This window comes from Volvox carteri (assembly GCF_000143455.1).
Source record: "Volvox carteri f. nagariensis unplaced genomic scaffold VOLCAscaffold_65, whole genome shotgun sequence".
Lineage (NCBI taxonomy): Eukaryota > Viridiplantae > Chlorophyta > Chlorophyceae > Chlamydomonadales > Volvocaceae > Volvox > Volvox carteri.
The window spans coordinates 278,252-303,215 of NW_003307608.1; the positions used below are offsets into that span (position 1 = coordinate 278,252).

At 57.0% G+C, this 24,964-nt stretch overlaps 4 protein-coding genes across 4 annotated transcripts; 1 reads left to right on the forward strand and 3 right to left on the reverse strand.

The window, feature by feature from the left end:
- Nucleotides 1–519: 519 nt before the first annotated feature.
- On the reverse strand, nucleotides 520–5,383 carry VOLCADRAFT_107395 (uncharacterized protein). The gene is made up of 6 exons (XM_002956790.1): nucleotides 5,216–5,383; nucleotides 4,477–4,819; nucleotides 3,681–3,738; nucleotides 3,018–3,083; nucleotides 1,905–1,996; nucleotides 520–1,413 (listed from the first exon to the last, which is right to left on the reverse strand). Exons 1-6 carry the CDS (start codon nucleotides 5,265–5,267, stop codon nucleotides 1,116–1,118), a joined length of 909 nt encoding a protein of 302 aa, XP_002956836.1. The 5' UTR covers nucleotides 5,268–5,383; the 3' UTR covers nucleotides 520–1,115.
- A 1,249-nt stretch (nucleotides 5,384–6,632) lies between these two features.
- Nucleotides 6,633–8,692, forward strand: VOLCADRAFT_77249 (uncharacterized protein). Its single transcript, XM_002956739.1, has 3 exons — nucleotides 6,633–6,912; nucleotides 7,016–7,176; nucleotides 7,549–8,692. The coding sequence occupies exons 1-3, from the start codon at nucleotides 6,714–6,716 to the stop codon at nucleotides 7,912–7,914; spliced, it is 726 nt and encodes a 241-aa protein (XP_002956785.1). The 5' UTR covers nucleotides 6,633–6,713; the 3' UTR covers nucleotides 7,915–8,692.
- Nucleotides 8,693–14,095: 5,403 nt separating this feature from the next.
- Nucleotides 14,096–14,263, reverse strand: VOLCADRAFT_35316 (uncharacterized protein; the record flags this gene model as incomplete). The annotated part of the gene is made up of 1 exon (XM_002956791.1): nucleotides 14,096–14,263. A coding segment is annotated over one exon (168 nt), but the record flags the coding sequence as incomplete, so codon positions are not given.
- Nucleotides 14,264–23,896: 9,633 nt separating this feature from the next.
- Nucleotides 23,897–24,835, reverse strand: VOLCADRAFT_119515 (uncharacterized protein; the record flags this gene model as incomplete). Its single annotated transcript, XM_002956792.1, has 2 exons — nucleotides 23,897–24,032; nucleotides 24,426–24,835. Coding segments are annotated over 2 exons (546 nt in total), but the record flags the coding sequence as incomplete, so codon positions are not given.
- Nucleotides 24,836–24,964: the final 129 nt, after the last annotated feature.

A 24,964-nucleotide genomic window follows, 5' to 3' on the forward strand; every position in this document is an offset into this window, starting at 1 on the left:
GGGCATTGGATGGCTGGATGCCTAGGAAGCTGGAGGAGCGGGAGGACGCTGAGGAGGAGGAGGAGGAGCAGCAGCAGATCGCAAGGAAATAAGGTGTAGAAGTTGAAGAGGAAGCGCGGGGCTCGCTGGAGAGTGTTGGAGGCGGAGTAGAACATACGTTATCTGTGATATAACAATTTTCGTTTTCGCTTTCGGAGCTTTCTGGCCATGTGGCAGTTGGCGCGAACTTAGCCTGTGAAGGCGGGATATCGACTTTGGAACTTAAGGTAAAAGCATCAGGTATATTGATACTTTTCCTTACTATCGGGGTGTTGATGTACCTAGCCAGCTATCTAGCAGCTGCTATGACCTCCTGTTTTGAGGAACAGTTATTAAAAGCTGGGCAGTCCGTTGGTTGGTTGGTTGATATTTTGATGTACAGCCTGGCTGCCGTACACATGAACACATCCAACATCTTTGAAAAACCCACCACCATGGGTGAGCGGGGGCGATGCGAAGCGAGCAGCCCTTCCTCGGGAACCACCGGGTGAATTTATATTCACAGTCGGACCTTCTCACTCGCGAATCACTCCACTCCGGTGTGATTCATTTTTTATACGTTCAATTTGCATGCGTGTAGTGTACTTGCGACAATCCCCCACGACGCATAGCAACAAAACTTCTCCTCACCTCCCCCCACGATACCTGGTCGCTTGTTTCCTCGCATACGATTTCTTCCCCCCCCTTCCCCGTACATGAAAAACGAAATATAAACAGGTAGCTTACCGCAGCATATGCCTTCATTCTTATCATAAACCTATCTTTTCAGAAAACGGTGCAGATGATTCGTCTCTATCGGCCCCACCGCACATAGAGCGGTTCGAGACCCGTATACCGCACTCTTTTATCTTCCAACCCAACCGACTCTTCCCGTGTGTTGCGTCCTCATATAGCGGAAACATACAACACGGAACGGATGCGGCGGACTTCATATCACCAAGGCAAATACACCAAGCTTAAATTTTACTTTTGAGTCAAAACACAGAAACAACAAAAGTGCGCTCGGTATTTCCCGAAGTGATGTATGACGGCGGAGCGCGCGATGGTAAGGCGTTGTCAATAATTCGTTTCTCTCGTCACGAAGGGGGAATCGACACACGGACGAGCTCCACGTCGTACACCAGCGTGGCGGCCGGCGGTACGATACCTTGCTTATCTGGCACGTGCTCCGTGGGCCGAAGTACGGCACCCCGCTCTCCAAAACCCAATTCGGGCGGCACGGTCACAATCCGTCTCCCGCCAGCTTTCATGGAAGCTAGCGCTTGCTCTAGACCCGCACACATACCGCCCGTGTACGGCCGACTGCCGTACAGGAAGACGATGGGCTTGCCACGGGCGCGTGTCGACTCGAACTGCACGCCGTCCGCCGTGGCGCTGTCGTACATTGTACGTAAAGCGGGACGGAAGGAAACGAACACGATTGTTTCAAAAGGGGAAGTTTGTTTGAAGGTGTCGGGAGAGTTGTCTAATACGGAGAGGGGATGGGTATTGGGGTTGTCTTCCGTGTTTATATGATTCATGGAAAGGAGACAGCTGTCCGCCTAGCTGCGGCAGGGGATGTAAAGGAAGAGGTTCTGGCTACTGCTACTGCTGCTGCTCTAAATTAGGGGGAGGCAGTGTAAGCAGACCGGGGCGGTGTGGGGTATCGAGGGGGTGACAAGACATGTGGCAGCGGGGTTGAAAAGAAAGTGAGAGAGAGGGTTGCAAATGGCAAATCTCAATCCATCCATCCATGCATCCGTATATACATTATATGACCGGACTTACATACATAAGCCGACACATACACACAAACTCACATACAAGCATGCATATGCGTACGCGCCTACACAGACATGCATACACACGCACACACACGAACTCACATGTAATCCAGAACCACAAGGTAGCCTTTAAGGGGGCTCTGACCGCCGCCAACTCGTAGATCGCGATAGCGCAGCCCACTAGGGAGCACCACCTGACGTACATACATACATACATACGTTATGCCAGTGCGATACAGGAGGGAGATTTATCAGCTTGCGTGATTGCTACGTGCGTGTTGCTAGCTGCAGTTCGTCCAAGGGGGGCCCCCTCAGGCTTTTACGTACACCGAGCCTTCCCTTTGGTCGCTGTATCGACTGGCTAATTGCCATTACTTGTCTCATCTGGGTGATTGTCTAGTTTGTACATTAGTCTCTAGTGCAGTGATGCACGGCCAGCTGGCCCGCTGGCTCTACCCTTCGTGAGTCTGGAGCCCACTGTAACAACCGCACACACACACACACACACATGCGTGGGCGGAACTTGTAATTTGTAAGTTACTTCGAAGTAGTCGGTTTCATTAGGGTCTGATTTGCGTAACATTTCACCTCTCAAAATTTGTGTAAAACGTATAAAATGCGCGAAAACATCAAATCAATCCAACGGTCACACACATATCGCCTCCTCAAAAAATCTAAGCTGAAAGGGAAATTAGGGGTTTAGGAAAACCTAGGGTGTCGAGGGCACACAACAAAACAGGACATCATCATAAAGGTTCGTAACGCCTACTGCGTCCTGTCGCGTTTTCCTCGTGTTCTACGGTATATTACTGTGGATGTGATGAAAGGAAAAGGAATATATAACCGTACAAACTAACTTGTACTGCAATGAACCGCACGTGCAACACCGGACATAAATCAATATGTGACTGGGAAAGCAGCAGGCAGCCTAGGGATGTTGGGGGTTAGTAAGGGATTAAATGGTTAGGAAGCCTAAAACTCCGAAGCCGCAATGGATGTACGTCGGTGATGTTTACCTTCCCTTTTCTAAGAAATGCCGAATGGAACGCGGGTTTGGGAGGTCTTGAGGCCCGCTCGCCACACAAACTTGCGTGAAATGTATGTATGTATGTATGTATGTACGTATGTATGTATGACCATGGAAAAACTCTACCAGCCCCAACCGCAAAGGTAAATCGACCGCATACACGCATGTACGACCATTCGTACACTGACCTCCGGTGCGTTTTCCACGTCCTTGGTACCGTTGATCTCATTCGCCACCTCCATCCGGGTTTTAATCTGTGTAACCACCATAACCACCACACATCACATCGCGGGAAGCATTTCTTAGCAGTATGGTGACGGAGGCAGCGGCAGCACAGCAGCAGCAGTGACGGCGGTAGCGGAGAAAGGCATGGTAGCGGTGGTGGCAGCAGCATCGACACCGCCCCAATGGCAATGCCAAAGGAATCTGATGAATGGAAGGGAGAGTCTATATGAGGCTCACGTGCTGCGTACGGCAATGCACGACAACACACCCGCCACCCGCTACAGCATTCCAGTCAGGCGAAAATAGTACTGCTTTGAGACAAGCGTGGCTCATTAAATGACCCATGCTGTCGTCGTGCGTGGATACGGGCGAACGGTCAGGATTCTGACCGTTATATATAACGGCCCTCCAATGACGGTGAGTGCTTCGGCGGTCGTTCCCCTGGCGAGCGTCAGGCCCGGATTGATCTGTAGCGCACACACACACACACACATACACACACATTCGCACACATTCGCACACATTCGCACACATACACACACATACGCACACATACACACACATACGCACACATACACACACATACACACACATACATACACACACATACATACACACATACACACCTGCTCTCCGAGCGTCCCTATCGCCAGGAAGCCCAACCAGGCAAGTCCACCAGCGATCCTAAACAGGCGGGAGAGATCATGCATGACGTCGGTAACACAGTAACAATCAGAAACGAAAGCGGGAAATAGGGGCAGAGAGTGGGCGTAGGTGACGGAGTGCTGGCGACGATGTACGACATGTACGACATATACGAGGTAGCTTACTCAGCTATTCCCCTGACAGTCGACACGCACGTATTCTGTGCGGGTATGTATTCCGCGCTACGGGCATGCATGTATGCATGCGTACGAAATGGATATGGTAATGTGATAATACCAAAAAAAGCGGCCGGAATTGAAGCTATATACCCCCCCCCCCCGTCATAAGGACCTGAACTCTGATGGCATGAGGGCCGACGCAGCCATTAAAACCACTATGCGCACAAGTCAGACGGAGTGGGGCGTGAGGTTGGCTACGAAGGAGAAGATGTAGAAAACATGTTGCTTAGGTTGTTACAGGCAGTTTGATGTGGAGATAGCGCAGAAAGGGATAGCGCGCATGTGAGGATGTGCACATGCGTTGTACATGAAGGAAAAAGGGAGCGGAACGTGGCTGGCGTGGGGTGCAAAACCTGCCTTCGCAAATGAAGAAAAGCCGTCATCCGGCAATTGCTAGCAGCGGCATTTTGCTGCCCGGTGCACGACGTGACGTGACGGACAAAATGGAGTTATGGCAGAACTGTGCAAAGTGGTGGGCAAAGTGACATCATCATTGGCAGTAGCATGACGGCGGGCCGTACAGCACACACGCACGCACCCGAATCTTCGCGTTAGGAAAGTGGCCACAGCATCAGTTGATTCCGCCTGGCGGGCAGCCGGGCGCTTCACGGGCCGGACACTACCTGCAACCGTATTGCTAGCCGCCGTCACCGTCACTGGCGCCGTCACAGGCGCCGCGACAGGAGCAGCAGAGACGTCAGCAGCTGATAACGAAGGCTGCTTCGGCAAAACGGTTGTATCAGGATCTGCTACTGCAACTTCGGCCTGCTGTTGCTGTGACGAAGATTCTGGAGCGCTCCTGGCTACAACCAGTAGCAGCTGCTGCCTTTTTCGGTGCAGCGGCAGTGACAGCGCCGACTTAGAGCCAAAGACGGCACGGCCTGTGGCAGATCGGCATTAAGGGAAAGAGGGGCCCGGATCGGCTTGGAGGGGTGCGGGGCTTATGACTGGATGGGGGTATGGTGACTTGGAATGTGGTCGTTGAGATGGGTCGAAGGAGTTTTGACTGGAGCAATGGAGCACTGAGTGCACTAACGTAAGCTTTTTGCCCGTTTTAATTTTCATTTTTCGACGTAGGGAGCGTCAGGCCGTTAAGAGAGGCCATGGACTGAAGGCTTGCATTGGATTGCAAATCAAAAGCGTTCCATCCACTGGCCGACTCATGCATATCCCAACAAGGTGAAGATATTTGTTTGCAGCTGAATTATCTGAAAACGGCTTCAGTATCCACGTGGTAGCTGCTCAAGCAAGCCGACGCGTTCAGCAAGTTTACTAACCTGAGGCAATGAGATTTATCCTCGTATGTGAACTTAAGGTGGGCGTGAGCATTTTTTTTCGTCGAGATTCTGATCGAGGAAAAAGCTGTTGAAGAGAAGTGTGGTGCAAAATAAGCGACGCGCGGAGATGAAGCAGGCTCAGGGCCAACGCTAAGCGCGGGCTTTAATCACCCTCAGAAGATGCAGTTTTACTAATACTGGCAGCAGTGCATGGTGCCGAGCCCAGAGCTGTTGGGCGTTTTTGCCGTACCGGTGCTCGTTTCCCTGCGTCACGGCATCAGGCTTTCCCTGGATGACTTCGTCAAGTGCTACGTAGGTACATGCCAATCCGTCCGAGCAGTGGTATTCGCTATTGGCCCTCATTCATACCTAGCAATCTGGGCACCCAGCGGTCCAAAAGGAGCTCCCCAATCGAAACATCATGACAGCGCCACATGCTCAGCATTGGGGTCCGAAACCGAGGAATTGCCAAGCCAAACACAGCAGCCTCAGCGGCGCTGGCGCCATACGTATATATGGGATCAGCTTTTCCTAGCTCTGTGATGGCATTGTTGGTTTGGGGAGTGGAGCGATTTCCAGGTTGACGCGTGTTGGCCTCAAAGAAGTTAGGAGGGAGGAAAGTTTTAAGAGACCGGATTTTTTGGGGTTTATTGTTCACAAACACCTTGGAACGGGGGACAGCAAGCTGCTCGACCTGGGACCAGGTTGGCTGGTTTGCGTGTTAAATCGGACAATCTCGTACAGGTACATCAGCTTAATCAGTCTAGGAATTGAGATGCGCTGTACGTGTATTGATCAACTTTGTTTGCCTGGGCGCCGAGGTCGCGCGTTGCGCAGATCCTCAGCCTTTCAAAAATTTAGCCCTGCCGGACACACGAAGGGCCGACTACGAAAGGCCCTCGCGAAGTGCAAGGCGAAGACCGATCGTACAACCGAGGCCATGTTGACCACCTCGAGAAGCGGGCCAGGTAAGTATGATTGTATATGACAGGGTGCCGGCACCAGCCCCAATCGATGCTGATTAATTATGGTCAGCGCCACGATGGTGGGTCAAAGGTGGCAACAACCGAAGAAGGCCGGGCATGTACGTATGTGACCACTACCTGAAACTCATGGGATATTGAAACAGGCATATGTGGTAAGGACCGATGCGCAGGCACACCGATAGTCGATCAAGGAAAAATCAGAACGAGGAATGGAAAAAGAGTGCAGTCTCTGCTCATAACGATTATGGAAAGTGATTGCAGTTCAAATTGGCAATAGCCTGTGTGAAAGTTTGCCAATGCTTGGGAAGCTCCGAAGAACATATTGTGGTTTGTGATTGTACGAGGCGATCCGCACTGTACGGTATTTGCTTGGGATGGCACATCTCAGCCTGTGTACACACGCTTATGGTCATTGATATACTGCTGGTTAGCGTTCTTCGTGCGAGTGGTGATTCCTTTTGGTCTTGAAGGCTTGTTGAAAACCCAAAGCGCCAAGGGCTTTCTATCCCTCCATGGCTTCTCACAAAGCACTTCTTGCTGCCTTTTGCGTGGCAGCGGCGATAAGCTTATGTCAATATGCAGCAGCTGATAAAATGACGTGGGCACCTTGCGATGAGGGACAAACGGCCTTTACGCCTAGCTCCGTGACCCTGTCCCCGGATCCCCCGGTCATCGGCTCCGCAGCAACATTTGTCATTTCAGGAAATATTGGTAAATATCTGCTTCATGGAGCCTTTCGGTCTCGCGTTGTGACTTTGGGACTTTCCTGCCTGGGCAATCGTAAAGGCTTTACGGTACCAAATGTACTTTGCAGAGTCCGAGTTACAAGGGGGCTCTGTAGACATGGTGGTTTCTTTCTTCGGATTCCCTATTTACAGCTCAACTTCAGACCTTTGCTCCAAGACGACGTGCCCAGTGCCTGCTGGTCCCATCTCATTGACGCTCGAGGAGCTGCTGCCGCCTATCGCCCCTCCGGTGAGCCCAACGATGTATGCTGCATGTGCCGCGTGCTCCGAGGCAGCAGTTACACATGTATGCGCGCAGAAATTATTGGAACCTGCTTTAGCCTTCCCCTCACCCGCTCCATCCCCCCACATTTCCCTGTGCGCCTTTTTCACCGAGTCACGCTATTGTTTTCCTATCTTTTCCTTTCGTCGAAACCGTTCTCCATACGGGTCCATACGGTCCGTCTCCCGCCCACTCGGCTTCACTTCTTGCTTTCTACTTTTCAGCACTGTATGAGCGCTTCCTTGACTTATCGCGTATATCCCACAACCACCCTAATCCTGTCCCACACTTCCACTCCCTACTCGCTCCCCCGCTTATCCGCACCTCCGTAATACTCAGGGCGATTACGGTCTGCAAGTGGTGGCCCGGGGCCCCGGCGGCGACGAGCTCGCCTGCGTCAACGTCAACTTCAGCTTGGTGCTGCCTCCCTTCACCGCTGCCTCTACCACCGCCATCTCTACCACCGCCTCCCTCGTCGCCGCCACCTCCTCCGCCGCCTCAAGGGCGTCTTTAGCAAAGGAAGCAGCTGCTGCCTGGGCTCTCCGTGGTGCCTCCAGACATCATGTTTCCTCAGGCCTCAAGGTGAAGGCGTTGATTGGGGATGCCATCGCGCGGGAGGAGGAGGTGAAGGTGAAGGTGACGGCAACGACAAGCACAAATGGTGGCGGCGATGGCGAGGAATATGAGCGGCCGATCCTGCGCTGAGCAGCAGAGCGCGATGTACGGCAGCAACAGCAGCACCGGTGGCTCCGGGATTGGGACCGCGGAGGACGCTGAAAACATGTGCCCTCCGCCTTCCACTTTCACTTCCATGGGCGTACTCCTGCTGCTGCTGCTGTGATGTGATGTGATGTGCTTATGAGTGCGTGGGAGAGAAGCGGCCTGGAGCCCGGCACCGCAATGGCGCAAGAAATCCAAGGAGTGAACTTGCAAGTGAAAAGAAAAGTAATATCACGTTGTTGCATGTGACGTGTGTGTATGTTTGTGTATCTGTGTGTGTGTGTGTGTGCATGCGCATGCCGGAGATGTAGGGAGAGAGGAAGGGGGAGAAAGTGTCAGGTCAGGTAGCCTCGGACACACACACAAACAACGCACAGTAGAAAGAGATAGCAGGATGTTCACGTTCTCGGACAGCAGCGTAATCATATCGAACTGTGTACAGTAGCATGGACGGCGTGTAAGACGGTCCATGTCACGTGTGCTGCATCGCGTCGCTCTATGTGGCGTCAGGCCCAAAGGAATGACTGCAGGGATGGGGGACGTGGAGACGCTGCACGGACGTGTGTATGTATGTACGTATATCTGTATGTATGCATATGTACGTCTATTGTTGCCCTCGCAGGTCGTTACGGATACGAGTGTAATTGCCTCATGTTGGGTGGCATACCCGCTGCACGGCGGCGGCGATCCTGAGGTTTTTATCTCTGGTAATCAACTGTTTTGCCTAAGGTGTTAGGTCATATGATATTAAAGCAGCACCAGGATCTTACGAGGCGTTCCATCCGAACAACTCCGAGTTGGGGACGCTGCATGACCTTTCTTTTAACGAACATACCCGGCTCCTATTGGTACATTTATTTTACAAATATGTCCATCGTTTCTCCTTCATCAAAGGGTTAGCCACGGGGTGACAACTCAAAATCGGATTCCCCCTTCAGGAATGCCTACGCACCGTGCCATAAGTGCAGCGTTGCACGCATGCTCAAGTGGCTCGTAAACCTGGAGTGCGCGGAGAAAGCGAATACTAGCACAGCAGCTGTACAATGCCTCCGGCCAAAACCGCTTGGTCTATAAGCTGTATAAGGCCGACAAGCAAAATCCGTTTCTCGTCCCGTCAAAATCCAGTATAGACTGCGTCTCCCTTCTCCTCTTCGCTTTCCCCTTCGTGAGCTCCGCCAGGGCTGGCTTTGGTTGCACCATCATGCTCTCCGCGCCGCCTGGGCAATGTCCCTCGCCTTCTGTGCTTCAACTCCTGTTGCCATCAATTCAAAACTTCCGACCCTCCACCCTGCCGACGTCCAAGCGGTGTTCCTCTTAACTCCCCGGGGTCTCAAATTCACCGCTTGGGGGACTCCGCCCTGAGAGCGAAACCCCAGAGCAAGCCACACTGTTTTGACGGCTCCGGCGTAATGACCTCAACGAGTTCAGCACCTCCTGCTTCTCACCCCATCCCCGTTCCCCGTCTCCCCTTCTCGGCCCACAACCCCACAACCCCGTCGCACTCCCACTCGTATTCCCATCCACCTATAGAGCTTTAAAAGGAACCCACAGTGCGACGAATCGCAAAATGTAGATCCTAGGAATCATCCACCATGCGCAGCGCCTGTAAAACCAGCCACGGAAAACGACGGACGCGCCTCCTTTCCCCTGCTGCCGCCGCGCCGCTGCTACCGCCGCTGGGCTGCTGCTGTTCTTCGCGTCGATTTCAGCAATAGGAGGAGCCCCACGGGACAACAAAGATCATGGGTTTCACCCACACAGCACAAGCGATATAGGTAGTGAGAACCACACACCACCCTGCACGAAAAGACGCGTAAAATAAAGACGTGCACCCTGCAAAACGCACCGTGTTGAGCTCTCCAAAAGCTCTGAAGCCAACCACCATAAGTCTCCCAGCCAGCAATGGCTCTCACGAGCCATTTCGCATCGCAGGATCCCAGAGCGGACCTCACCTCACCTCATGACCACCACCTGCCCCCTTACCATGACCAACTCAACAGCACTACGCAGATACGCTTGCTCGTCTCCGGCAGCAGCAATAGCAGCTATAGACAAAGAGGGACGAGAACAAGTAGGAGAAACAGAGCAGGTGGCAATGACGGAAGCAGCAGCAGCAGCTATGGAGTGAATAATGTAGTAGTAGTAACCATACCCGTTTTCCATCCATATGCATGCCATGGAGTTCCATCTCCAAACTGGTGTCATGCCAGGGTTCCGTTCCTTGTCCCGCCACAGTTATAAAGAGGACCCTTATTTGTTTCCCAAAATGAACTGGCCATATGCGCTGTAATGTGCGCGCAAGGTTCCACACCCCACACCTCACGCTGAAACACACACATACACACACATGCGCCCGCGCACATCCAGCTAACCGACTCACTCACTCCGGAAACCCCCAAAACACACACGCGCGCCAGGCCACGCCACGCCTGGACCGTCCCCCTAAGCACCGCGCTCGCACCCACAGGCCACGCTCCACACACTCTAAGACTAAAAAGTAACCTGAATTTTGCATAAGCCCCCAGTTTTTGCACTATAACACTGTTCTGCCAAACTTGCACAATCGGCCCTGGACGGGGAGGAGGGACGAGAGAAGGACAACACCACCTCGAGCCAGAGGGGGCCAGGAAGGAAGAAGCGAAAGGGTATTACCGAATGGATGACCTGGCGGCGAAGTACAACCCCTGTTCCCTGAGCAGGTGGGAAATATGTTACAGGTTGTCCCCCTTCGCCTGTATCATACCGAGGCCAATAGACCATGCCAACCAGGACTCCCCAGCCAGCCTGCCAGGCACACAGGCAGGCAGACAGACACACCGCTTCACGCGCATGAGCACTTCTGCCAGCCCACAAACCACAGTAAAACACTGTAAGACTTACACAACAACAGTCTTACGAAAGGAATTTTCTTCCACCCTTTCAAGCGCTCGCCCGCGCGCTGAAGCTTTCAACGCTTTCGCATGGAACACACCGACCGACATAAATCCCCAGCGTGACCCGGACACGCAGACACGCTGCTCCACATCACCTGGCAGAAATACCTGCCGGGGATATGCCGGGGAAAGGCCCCTTCCAACGCCCCTTCCTTCACTTTCCCGTGCCAGAATCCTCACATGGTGAAAAGCGGGAGGAGGAGGACGAGGAGGAGGAGCAAGGCGGGGAGGAAATGGGAGAGGTGAACGCCTTCCCCCAACGGCACCGAGTCGAGGGGAGGGGAGGGGGTACGGGGGACGAGCCCTCAGGGTCACACGCGTCTGCTCACTCGTGTACAAGGTGAGCGCAAAAGCCGTGTGCATGCACCTCCTCCCATCCTCCCGCTCGTCCGTCCCCACCACCGCCACTTCTAAGGACCATCATTAGAGCACCACCACACACAAAACTCAGAACAACAGCACCAATGTCGCCATCTCATACTGCATCGTCGGGCCCATGTCCAACGACCTGAGTACTAAGCTGAACTCGTATCGCCACACATACATGTACAAAAGCAAACAACGGCCGCAGACTCATGCGGCCGCAGCCACACACTGAGAAACGCGACATGACACGACAACCGCAAAATCTCGAGAGCACCCGCCATTCCTCACATGCTCGACGCCAGTTCGCCTGTACGGCGCCGTGGCTGTAAGGAAAGTCGGCGCCGTACACAATCGACCTCAGCGCTTCCCGCAGGTCTCAGTCCGGTCCAGCGCGCGCGCGCACACGTCCACACAGGCACACAAACACAGGCACGCGTGCGAGGCAAGGCGTGCACCCGCCTGCAACACATACATCGGTGCCCCGCTCCAACACACACCACTTATATGCTCTTTGTCCACAAGACCAAGCAGCGCGGACGGTCTGCTATTGAAACACCGCAGTGCCCTTTCTGAACTTGGGTCCTTTCGCCTCCGTTTTTTCAACGCCCAAGGCGCGTCCTGTTCTTCTCTCCCACCTCTTTCTCGTCCCTTTCCCTCATCCTCCTCTGTGTTTTCCTTTCCCAAGGAATCAGGAAACGAAAGACGATTCACACGGTTCAGTTCCGTCTGGGCGTCCCTTCCTCTGGACAAAACAAAGGACAAAACCGAGATCGTGACCCTCACCATCCCGCGAACACGTTGGTGGTTAGTCGACGTTGCCTGGGGTTACTGTGCCTTGCCTAGGGTTCTTCTGGTAGGTAAATGCACCGGTAACTCTCATGCACAAGTTGGTAGGGCCACTGGGTGCACGGCAGAGGACATGGAGTACATGGGCATGACGAGAGGAGTACATGCAGTACAGGACGCCGGGAGGGCAACAAAACAGGAGCTTCTCTCCCACATTATCCGAGGGCTCATTTTCTTAGCGCGCGCTGCTAGGGCCACCGCCTGCCTCCGCCCTCGCCGAGGGCGGACCCTGTTGCTTAGAAGCGGCGGGGGTCTCGTGCCTCGCCGCGCCGCCGCTGCCGCCGCCGCCAGCGTGGGGCCCTGCCGCCGCCGCCGCCACCATCTCACCATGTCCGTGCTGCTGCTGTTGCGCAGCCACGTGATGTGGTGCGTGGCGCGTGTAGACCACAGCTGGGGGCGGTGCTGCCGCCGCCACTTCCTGGCCGCCGTACGCCATGTACGGCATTGGCGCGGCGGCGTAAAAGTACGGGCCTGGCGGTGTTTGTGCGAGGGCCGCCGCGGCTGCCTGGTGATGCGGCACACCGTACATGCCGTACTGTCCCTGGTGGTGGCTGTAAAAGTAGTGGTGATGATTTGCAGCTGCCGCGGGCGGCTGGCCGTAGTAGACGACCATTTGGGGTTGTGCCGCCGCCTGGGACTGCGGTGCGGGCTGCGGTGCAGGCTGCCCGGGTTCCGAAGGGGCGTGGCCCTCTCGTGCCGAGTTGCTCCCGTCGTTCTGGTGTTGTTGCTGGTGATGCTGGTGGTGGTGGTGGTGGTGTGGGGCTCCAATTGAATGCTGACGATGCACCGGCGGCGGGGGGGGCTGTACGGGACCGCCGCTGATGGCCGCTGCCGGCATCGCGTAGCCTGCCCCGGGCGAGACGGCAGCCGGGCCAGGGTAACCCAGCGGCGGCGGCGGGGGGGGCGCTGCGCCGGGCAGCACCGCCTGCTGCACATGGTGCTGATGACGGTGCGGTGGGCCCGCTGCAATTCCAGCAGCACCGAAATGCTGGTAGGGTATCCCGCCGCTGCTGTAGCCGGGACCACCGCGGTGCTGGTGCTGCTGCTGCCTGCCACCAAACATTCCGGCACCTGCCCCGGCGGTACCACCGCGTGGCGGTGGCGCCGACGCCGCCGTGCCGCCCGTGACAGCAGATCGCCCTGGCTGCTGCTGCTGCGTGTGTTGCTGGTGGTACGGCTGCGGCGGCGCTGTCGCCGCCCCCGGCAGCTGTGGTGCAGCGGCTGCCGGCACCACCGGTGGCGGCGGCGGCAGCGGCACTGGGCCACCACTAGCAGCCACTCCTATTGCCGGCGTCGCCACCGCCCCAGCCGCATTCTCTCCTGCATCACCAGCAGCGGCCCCGGCCTGTCCAGCCGGGTGGGCGGCCTGCTGCTGCTGCTGCACCTGAGAGCCGGTCTGCTGTGTTTGGGCCTGCTGCTGCGGCTGCTGCGGCTGCGGCTGTTGCTGCTGAGGACCGCCCGGCTGAGGTCCATATGGTGGAGCTCCAGGCCCCCTGGGGACCCCAACACCAGGCTGCTGCTGCAGCTGCTGTGGCGGCGGCGGCGGATGACGTGGGTAATAATTGCTACTGGAGCTCTGGCGGGATGGCAGGCCGCCGCCGCTGCCATTGCTATTGCTGCTCATCGCCATGAGGTTGTTCAGCTGCCGACGATCCTGGGACTGCGACGAGAAGTCAGCGTGAGGGAAGGAAAACACGAGCCTTGTTGAGACGAGTGGCAGATTGGTACGTGTGTATCGGATGAAGAGTGTTGTATAGGGAGAATGGAGTGAAAAGCAGACGCCGGCCACACCTCTGCTGCACCTCAGACCTCAGCCGCGGGGCCACCACCACCTCCCCACCCTTCCCTTCCCTCGAGAGCGCCCTTCACGCAAAAAGCGCAAATATTGAAAAAGTCGACTTTTCCCCACCCCGCTCTAGGCTCTGCTGGCCTCACCTGGCCTAGAACCCCTACCTGTGGCTGTGGCCTACCTCACCACTACCATCACCGTCCTGCAGCAACCCGCCTACCTTGACGGCCCGCGCCACACGCAGGGCCTTCCCCCCATCTGTAGGGATGGACTGCCCCGGAAGGTGCTTCCCGTTGAGACTACTCATGGCCAAGTTCGCCTGGTGCGCGGACTCAAAGGTGACAAAGCCGTAGCCGCGACACACGCCCGTCTCCTTGTCGCGCATGACCTGCGTCATCAGGGCATAATGATCATCATCATCATCATCATCATGAGGTATGTCGCATCAGGGAATGGGCGGGGGGGGGGATGGATGAAGGGCGGGGTGAGATAGGGGTGGCCTGCGTCACGTCGTGTGCCTGGATGAAATGAAAATGTAGATGTATAAAGAAGGTAAGCGGCCGGAATCCAATTCTTCCTGTCTTCGCTAATTAAGTCCCGAGTCAAATCGAAACTCTGACGGGCAAGGAAAATTGGCCGACTTTGGTCTCAGCCCAGATCCCAGTCAAAGTTCCCAACCAGGTTTTGGTTGGATTCCGCCATCGCCTTCCCTAGGACGCGGGGGAAGACGAACCACAGACGAATAATGAGAAGGAAAAACCATACAAAACCTAGTTAAAGTTATAACATTGCTAGACTGATACTCCAAGGAAAGGCAAATACTGTAGGCGGAGGGTTACTCGCAACCCTAAGTGCAGGAACCGACTGGGGGGAGCGCAGGCGCCAGGGACAGGGACAGGGGCCAGGGAGCAGGGACAGCTGAAACTGAGAGGAGGCGCACTGCGACTTGCCTGGAGGTGCATAATGGGGCCATAGCGGATGAACGTCATGTACAACGCGTGCTCATCGGTATTGGGCGCCAGGTGGCCCACGTACACGACCCGGGGGTCATCCTCGACATCCGCAGCGGGGACACCTGGCGGCGGCGCTGCACCGCCAGTAAACATGGCACCGACGGCACCACCAGCGGGTCCTGCTGGCCCTGGCGCTGGCACGACGAACGGAGAGACAGGGCCCGGAGAGGCCAACACTGGAGGCCGCTTCTGAAAGGCGACGCCGCGGACCGGGCCGACGTGACCAGTGCCGTTTTGTCCGGCAGCCGCGGCGGTGGGAGCGGTAGTGTTGGCGCCGCCGGCGACGGGCGGTCGTGGGGGCCGGCCTTCGGCTGTAGCAGCAGTACTGGCCGCTGGCTCAGAAGCGACGGCAGCGGTGTCCGCCGCCGGTCCCGCTGGCGGTTCAGGGGTCTCCACCGGCTCCGGTGACGGCGCTGGTGGCGGCGGCGGCAGTGACGACGACGATGCCGGTGACGGCAGCGCCTGCGAGTGGGCTTGGCCTTGGCGGTGCTTGTTTTCCGCAGCCACGGGCTCTGCGAATTGTTGCTCTTTGGATACTGAGGCAGGTACGCTGGCCTTGTCCACTGACACCTCCCGTGAGTTCGTGTCGCTGCCCGTAGCCGTCGTGGTCGCCGCGGCTGCTGCTGCGGCGGCAGCAGCAGCCGCTGCTGCTGCCGCAGCAATCGCAATTGCGGCTGACTCCGTGTCACCACCCTCAGCCTGCCTGTCAGGCCGCGCAGATGACGGCGGTGGCGGTGGCGGCGGTGGGGTTGCTGCGGTAACGGCAATACCGCCGGTGCTCTGGCCTTGCTCCACCTCCAGGGCGGCCTGCTTTCGGTCCATGGAGTTTGCAGGCGTTACATTGGGAACCGGCGGCGGCACTCCCGAGCTGGATCTCGTTGGCAGCGGCGGCTGTGCCGCCGGTGCCGCCACGTTACTGGGAGCACCGGCGGCGGCACTACCGTTATGTGAAGCTGCAGCCACAGATTGAGTCCGTGGCGGCTGCTGCTGCTGCTGCCTGGGCGGCTCCTTCCCTGGCACCCCACCAACGGAACCCTGGCGTGGCAGGTTCGCGGACCCGGTCGTGCCCGCCACCGCCACCGCCACCGGTGCTGCTGCTCCGCCGCTCTCTTGCGATGGAGCGCCGTCGGTTGGATTCCGCCGAAATAGGGAGAACGCCGATCCAGTTGCGCCGCCAGGGGCGGCGGTGGCACCACCGCCTTGCTGCTGTTGCTGTGGGTCGTGACCTCCGCGGCGAGGGGCGCGAGCGGATATGGGAGAGTTGCCCCCGTAGCTGCCGCCAGAGCTCTGTGGTAGCAGGAGGCCCCCAAGCCGTCCCAAGACCCAAGTAAGAAGATGAGGATGCAAGGTCAGGTTAGGTCAGGTACTGTCGAGTCAGCTAAGTGAGTCACCGTGAGTCCTAGAGGGTCAGGACGGCGTTTCTGGTTTTGAAGATCTGCCTCGGCAAGAACCCAACCGACGTGGAAAAATACTTTGGACTTTCCACTGGAGGAGACAGCAAATACAAGATACTTAAAACCTACAATCCCCATTAGCACTAGCACTCATTGTCGCCTTTCTTAAAAATACTTGTCCTCACAGTACTGATTTGCCGCCATCTCGTGCCGGCTCTTCTTCGTCGCGAGACGTAGAATGGGAAAACGATGGAAACTTCGTTTGGGGATGACCCGGTATCTTAATTTTCGTTCCCGACCGCATCATCGTTCCCAGCCGCACGACACTACATCGTCCTTCGCTGGAGCAGATATTCCTTCTTCCTTCTACGCCCTTCCACCGTTCATCCATCTAGCTCAACCACGCCCTTTCAATGCTTTTCTCAATCGCTCTCATCACTCCTTTCCTCCCGCCTCCCTGTAGGGACGTCCCTTCCGCCCCATACACATGCGACCCGCAACCCCACTCAGCACGTCCTCAACACTCACCTGTAACGTGCCAGACCCTGCAGGGAAAGGACCTCCAAACGACCCTCCCGACGCAGAAGAGTCCCCCATGTCAGCGGCGGAGGGCCCCCGACCGCGGCGCGGCGGCCCCTGGCCGCCTCCGCCAGCCCTGTCAGCACCGGCGTTACCAGTGCCGCCGCCGGCCACTCCAGCTTGAGATCCGACGGACACATCAACACCTGGCGATGGCAGACCTACGGCTCGGCAGTGAATGGACGGCAAGCGGGACGGATGGACGGGACAAGGGCGGTTTGTAAAAGGGCTTGGTGATTCAGGTTTCCCCTCTCAGCTGCAGATTTCCGGGAAAGTGGGTGGTGGCTAAGGATAGTTGGATAGCCTGATGGGTGGGCTTTACGGTCATGGAGCATGGACCATGTAACTTGTGTCGTTCTGGCAAGGAAGAGGAGACGAAGCCCGCACGGCAGAGGACTAAAGGTGCCAATCCTCTGCTACCTGCCCTGCTACTACGATCCTTTTCCGCTCCCCTGCAACAAGCGCCGTCGTCCACCCCGTCACACCTCACCAACCCGCTTTGCAGGAGGAAAGAGCATTCCCCCCAAGGGGCCAATGCAAACCCTCCGCTCCTTCGAGGGATAATGGGGCGATATTCCCCCACATGCTAACTCCCATCAAATAATGACCTCACCGCTGCCGCCGAACGGAACCATGCCAGTGTTGTACGGGTAGTATCCATAGCCCCACGGCACGTACGGCATCCCCTGTTGGTACACAACGTACTGCATGCCGTACTGCGCCGGCTCTGTGGTGAAGGGGCAGGCAGACGCCAGGCAAGGCATAGGGGGGCAAGAGCGTGTGTTTGTGCGTTACACCTGGGTTTGCATTACCCTGCAAACGCGGGATGCAAATGTCACGAGGTGGGGAAGTTACTGTATGGCCGAACCTTCCCCCAGAAACGCGTCATGGTTGCGTACCTGGTGCAGCCAGCCTTTGTCATACCCCAGAACTTGCCCTTTCGGAAGGTGTACTACGCTCTCAGCAGCGAAAAAACCGGGCCCTCCTCGCTCTCGAATTAAGCACAAAACCGTCCTTGGGCGCCGACCGCCTTGAATGAATTTCATTTTTCACTGCCTACTCCAGATCCCATTATCCACACGCCTTAAACTCACCACCCATTTGGCCAGGACCCAGCATCACGGGAACGGCCATATAGCCTGGCGCCGGTACGGTAGCTGGGGAAACAGGTGTCGGTGGTAAGCTGCCCGGTGCCGCCGGAGCGGCGGCAGCGTACGGCAGAGCAGCTGCCGTACCGGGAGGCCACACAGGCATGGCTCCCCAAGCCCAGGCCGTATGTCCCTGGACCTGCACACGCCAGGGCAAAGACAGTGATAATGGCAGATTATTTTATATTTAAGGGCAAAATATGCAAGTAATTGAGTTTGCAGTAAAGAAGTCCAAAACAATGCGACAGCTACTATGGCTTCACCTGCGCATATGGAGCCTGTGCATCAACAGGCACCAGTGCGCCGCCAGCGCTGACGGCGGCCGCAGGGGCAGCCTGGGGGCCACCTGGAGCTGCCGCAGCGGGTATCAAGGGCACCATCGGTGCGGCTGCCGGCACGGCCGGGCCGTGAGGTGCACCCGCAGGACGATCGTGCGGCGGCGGTGGCGGCAATGCCGACGTAGAACCACTGCGGCGGGCCGTGTGGGTCGTGCCGCCAGCCTCAGACTCGCCACGCTGCGGCTGCGACTGCGGCTGCTGCCAGCTGCCGCTGCGCCGCTGGGCGTGGTACGGCGGTGGCGGTGGTGGCGGCGGCGGCGTCGCAACACCAGAGGCCACACCCGATGCGGTCGCAGCAGCGGCTGTAGGAAACGCCGCGTCAGCATTGGCGTTGGCAGCGGCGCCATTGCCGCCACCACCCGTGCCGCTTTCGGATTCCCCTTGCGCTGCGGCCTCATTAGGCAAGTTGCGACGGTACGACGGATTAGCCGCTGACGACGTGGCCGCCTGGCTTTGCTGCCAGAATCCGCCGCTGCCTTGTGCCTCGCCGTCGGCGTAAGACGGCGGAGCGCCCCTCGAACTGCCTGCACCGCCACCACCGCGACCGCCGGCGCTGCCGCCGCGGCCACCATAAGGCGCAGTTGGCTCCGAAAACTGGCGCCCAAGGTTCCCGCCACCTCCGCCCTGTGCTCCTGGAACAGCGTTGCCGCTGTCACGCTGCCACCGGTTTCGCGACGGTGTCCCCGAGCTGGACCCACCACCCTGCGGCGCGGTCGCCAGCGCTGTCGAACCGACGATGCTTGCGGTGGCTGCGGCGGCGGCGGCCGCCGCTGCCGCCGCCGCCGCTGCTGCCCGTTCCGTGTCCGCTGGGTTATCAAAGCTATTGCCACTGAACGCTGTGAACGGAAGCGAACCAGAGCCACTGTCGTTATTCAAGCGGCCGTACGACCCGCCGCTACTACGGGTCATTGACTGGCCGGCCGCCGCCGTAGACCGGCGATTCCGACCGCCATTACCGCCGCCGCCAGGCCCTAACGCCTGCTGGCCCTGTGGTGCGGCTGGCTGCGACACCTGGCCCTGCGCTGATGCCTGCTCCTTAGAGTGGGGCTGCGGAGGCTGTGTTGGTGGGGGTGGAGGTGGCGGCGGAGGCGGCGGTGGCGGAGGCGGCACATGGAGGAGCGCATTGGGAATATCACAGGATGAAGACGGCAAACGGGCCAAGTCGGAACCTGGGCCATCCTTATGCCGGTCCGCCTGCAGACCGAACGGCAAGGGGGAATGGGGTCAATAGGGGTTGCACCATGAGGGCGGATGGTAAAAGAGGAAAAACGCCACATTGTGTGAAAAAATGTGTGAAAAAATCCAAAACAATACCTCTGGATGCCCTAAAAGGTAAGGGTGGATGGTGTGTAAGCAAAGTCAGGGGAGGGAAAAGAAGTTGGAATTGCCAGGGGTGTCCACGTGCAGGGGTGCAGGGGTAGGCCAAGCCCACCAGAAAAAGTGGCGCAAGGCAACAGGAAGACGCCACAGGTAAAAGAGCGAACGTGGGTTCTGAGAACCAAACGCGACGCATGCGACGCAAAAAGTTGCCGTATGGTCAAAGCTGCCGCGAAAGAACGGCCGAATTCTTGTCCCTGCCCACGTGATTGCGTGCATCCGGCAGTTTGTACCCTACGAGTTTGTTACTAGCCGGGCAGACATTGGCGCCAAGCGCAGCTATTCTGCCTTCATAAAAAATGACCTGCGATGCGTTCATCTCCTTGTTGAAGGCAAAGTAGGCCAGTGCGCACGTGTTTTAGGACCACACAGAGGTTAAATGGGCAATGAAGCAAAGGGAACGTCCGCCTTGCCTTACAGAAGGTGACAATCTGCGGCTTTCCCAGGCAGAGAAGGCAGACCGACAAACGACGAAGGAAACCCGATAACTATTGGAAGTAGAAAAAAAAGATGATCTGGACGAGTGAGTACATTCGTCCTCTCGCGCGGCGGATGTACAGAGCGATACCGTAGTGTGAATTTTCTGTTCGTCTACCTACCTCCAAAGCTTGCTCTGGTGCCGCTCCCACCGTACGGTCAGGAGGAGCTGTGGCATTGGTGCCCGGTGGTGGCGGCGGCGGGGGCGGGGGCTCCGCACCTGCCGCTCTCCGTGACGCTGCCCCGGACCGCTGGTGATGCTGGTGCTGGTGCTGCGGTGGGACGCTCCCCTGGTTTTGGACCCCAGAAGACTGAATGAGCTCCACGAGGGCCACATCCCCTGTACGCGTGAAGGTAATTTTCGGGCGGCGAGGGAGCTTGCACGCAAGAAGCAAAAACCATCTGGCGACATCTGTAATAGCAAACTGTTTTGGAGGGTGTAGGTGAGAATGCCGCAGTCCCAAACGGCTTAAAGAAGGAAACTTCCGAGAAACCAAACAGGACCACCGACATGCAACAAGAGCTAAGCACGAGCATGAAAAGCTTGCGAGACACACAGGACTGCGAAGTCCAGGCCAGCCTACGGTCCCGACGTGAGGGAACAGAAGGTACAGGGAAGGAATCTATGCAGGGTTTCTGAGCAGGGTAGGATGCCGCGAGCCGCAGAATTCAGCTTTTTATTGAGATGGTTGCTCGTCGCCAAATGTAGCAAACAGCGCCAAAGTGAAAATAACCGTAAAAATAGAGCCTTTGCATGCAAACCCCGTCAGGAAAACAAACCCAAACATGTGTTCGCTTGCTCACCCGTCGCTTGCTCGCCCGCTTTTCTGTAACAGTAAAAACATGCGCGTCTATCACTACCGTACCCACGCACGAACGTGCTAGATAGCGCACCTGAAGCACGAGCCAGCACAAGCTGTGAGCTGTTCCAGCCTGCCAGTTCGATTCCCGTAGCGCCGCCGTGAGCATTAGCAACAGCGGTGCTGCTTTCCAGGTTACCCGACACGTCCGCTGCGGCGGGGCCCCGAGGCGAAGGTGGCGGCGGGGCGCTGCGGCATGCGCTAAACAGCACTGCAGCCGACGCGCCGGCGGGCGTGTGCAGGAAGGCAACATCAAAGATGTGTACGACACCCTTGTCATCACCCGCACCCTGTGCAAGCAGAAGAAGTTCATGCGTTACACATCGGTGGGAAAGGGGGCGTGCGGTTGGTCTAGGTTTGCATGAAAGAGATAGGGGCAGATTTCCAGGAGATTGGATGAGACGAAGATGTGTGTTGAACACCTGAAGAACGAACGCAAGATATGGAGGTTCGATGTTCGTTCAATCGAGGAAAATTTCCAATTTCCTTATGATCCATAAGTTTTCGCAATGACCCAAATCAAAGGCCGCAAAATTCCAATACATTGATTGGGCAGGAAAGCAGAGTGCAGCCACAGCGACACAGCTGCATTCAAATAATCAGATACCCTCCAAGCTTGCTTTAGGAGCCTACCAAGACGGAGCTCCCAGGCTGGAACTTGCACCACAACAGCCGAGGCTTGGAGCCATCCGGTTGCGGGGCCACCTGCAATTCACACGGCTCCTGGGCTGAGGCGCCAGTAGCTGACACGTCCCTGCGTGCAAAAGCAAGCAACGGTGACGGCAGTTTGGATGCAGCAGTGGCGAAAATGGCAATATCGCACTAACCGTAAAAAGTTCGCAAAGCTCAACAAATGCAGAAGGCCCCCCCCCCGTGGTACCGGTGTCATGTACAAGAGGAAGTCCTGACTCACGACGGCGGCACAGCACCATGATCAGACAACTAGAAGAACTAAGCCGTGCAATCCATCAGGCTTTTCGGCCCTTGCCAAGTTGCCGTTTTCCCAAGTTGCCAACGGAAGTCCAAGCTCGACACACGAAGCACCCACCATAGGAGCCCTCGCCCTCTGACAATCGCGGCCAGGAACTGGCCTTGGCCATCCCAGCTCATGCAAGATGCCTGCACGAGGTTCGACAGCGAGTAGAACGCATGGAGGACGGCAGAGGGAGCCGTGGGGCGGGAACGGGGTGGCAGCAGCAGTGGCCATGGCGGCGAGGCGCTGTGTTAAGAAAACTATCACAGGACAGGGTTGGTTAGCGCGCCGGAAAAACAGGCGCGCCCAAGTCAGGTTAGTCGGAACAGCGACGCCATGGGTGTACTGGCGAAGGCACAAGCGGGTACATATTGCCTCACCCACCAGAGGCAAAAGTGTCCAACCCCCGCGGCGTCGGCCCCCCGGTGGCTCAGGTTCGGTCCTAATTTTGCTCCGTCCCCACCATGCCAGAATCCATATCCCAGAGGTAGTGCTCAACGCAACCCTTCTTTGGAAAGAGGATGGCGGAAGCGAGAAAACGCAGGTAGCCCTTACGGCTTCAAACGCATGACGTCACAAACAGCCAAGCAACCACGAGACTCCTGCAGCCCCAGGATAGGCGCCACGTAGTTTGTTGCCGCATAGACTTGCTGGACCAAGTTACAACCACAATGGATTGCGCATCACGGCCATGCTTTACATCCCAACCGCCGGGTCTACTAGAGGGACTCAGGCGCACCTGCGCTTGCAGGCCCCTTGCCAGGATCCGGTCTGGGTTACGTGGATGCGTTTCGCACGGGCGCGGAGTTCCGTTGGCACCATTTGCTGCGGGACGAGGCGTGAGGCTCCAAACGATGATCTGGTTCAGCATGGCGTTGGGTCAACCAGGGACGGGGGAGAGGAATAACTATAACGACTAAAATTTCGTGCAGGAAAAAGCGATGACAGCCCGGTGCTGTAAGGAATGTCAAACATTTCTGCCATACGCGTGCTGCAAAGCATTCACCCCTATGCGCCTGTTTATATCCTTGATGGTGCAAATTTGCCTTACATTCGCTTTTCCTCTCGCCACGTCTTTGGCGGATAGCTGCGATACCCCCCCATATACGATTGCTACCTCTTGCCCAGATCTCTTTCCTTTGCCCAGGCATCCTATTCAACCGGCCTGCCCTGAACCGGGGCCTCTAAAGCCCTTACTCTGCGCAAGTTGATCGGTTCCGCATGTATCTTTACCCTGTAGACTTAGCCCCCCCCCCTTGCCAGGGGATCTGTGCTGGGCTCCTTCCCCTCCCTTTCACAGCGCGATTCACTTTTGATCGTCAAAATTCAGCGCTCATGTGGGCGGCATTGCCGCAGCGGCATGTATCCATAGAACTGATCCGCACGGTGAAAGAATAAGTATCTGAGCCGTTTGGCGAGAGTGACTAGATGTTTCCTCTGCGGCCGGTTGCTCCGCCCTCTGCCCTGCCGACTACCTTGCGCACCGTTCCATTGTCGCAGGCTGCCGCTACGCGGTTTCCCTCCGGCGAGGCAGCCACGATGGGGATGTCAACGGCGTCGGTCGTTGTGTATGATTCTGCTTGAATACACTCAAACTGGTTGACCTGCAGCATAGATCAACAGATCAGCAAGCAGAAACAGAGTAATGGGATAGGGATGGACGGAGCAACATTAAAAGATAATGGGCTTTGTGCCATGCATATGGTCTGGTCATCGTATGTGTCGGATGCGTCCCATTGGATGGCATTCCCCAGAGGTTTTGTGCTGTCAGGGTTATCCGGAGAGGGCGAAGCAACCTGCTCAGCTGTTCACCCGCCTGGCCGCGCGGTCATAGCCAAAGCATAATACCTCTTCTTAGCTGTAAAGCCCCGCACCTGCCAGGTGTTCAACACCGGTCCCGCGGCAGCTATCAAAAGGTCGGGCGTCGCCCACGAGAGGGATAGAATTTGCTCCGTTGAACCTGGGATAGTGTGCAAGTGCTCGCCTCCGGGACCGAAGACGCAAATAGACCTTGGGGGTGGGAAATAGGTTGGGACGGACGAGCTCGGCTCAAAGTTGCGCCCGCGAAGCGCGAGGTGCGCAGTGTGGGGAAGTAACCCAGGCAAGCAGCTACCGCAGTTTCAACCGTGCGAATGTCCCGTGGTGAAATTTTTTTGTATGGAACGCGGAGCAGGCAGTCGTGCGGCGGCGGCTGGCGATTGGTATTATGGCGCAACAGCCGCAGTCCCGTGCGAGAAGCGCGAGCGAGGGCAAGGTAACCGTTGTTGCAGCACCGCGATCAGCCGATCAGGGCTATTTCCTGGTATAAGGTAACCTAAGATAGCTTGCTATTCGCTGTGCCATCCTTAGGTCGCAGAAAGCTGGCACCGTCCTGTCCGACTCGAGTGGGAAATTAGCGCGCACCTCCCACTTGCTGCCGCCACAAGATTAGCACCCTTCACGGAGGCAACAGCGGTGATCGCAAGGACAGGCGCGCCATTACTGATCGGGTCGGAGCGGCTCCGGTGTACAATGGGAAACTGCGTAGAGCATGATTCATCGCCTGACAGAACGTGCCACCACTTGAGAAATCCATCCGCGCCGCCCGCGATAAGTTCTGAACCCTTTCCAGAGAGTGCGACGGCGGTAATGCCCGCTTGCTGCCCTTGGATGCGGTGGCGAAGCTGGAGCTGTCCGTTTCGACAGTCCAGGATGAGAAATGAAGCCCCAGTCGTGAGGAGAACAACTACTCCAAGTGGGGAGACCAGCACCTCCCTGATAACGGCGGGCCCAACATGCTGCGCGGCCAGTGTCTTCAGCTCAAAAGAAGCCATCACGCCTAGGGCCTGCCCCGGTGCCAGGTTAAGACGCCTACTGCCACTCCAAAGGAATAACAGTCGTCAATCAACGAAGTGAAGAGGACACTGGGCGCTGCGCAGACGTCACTAGTGACGAATGGCCAG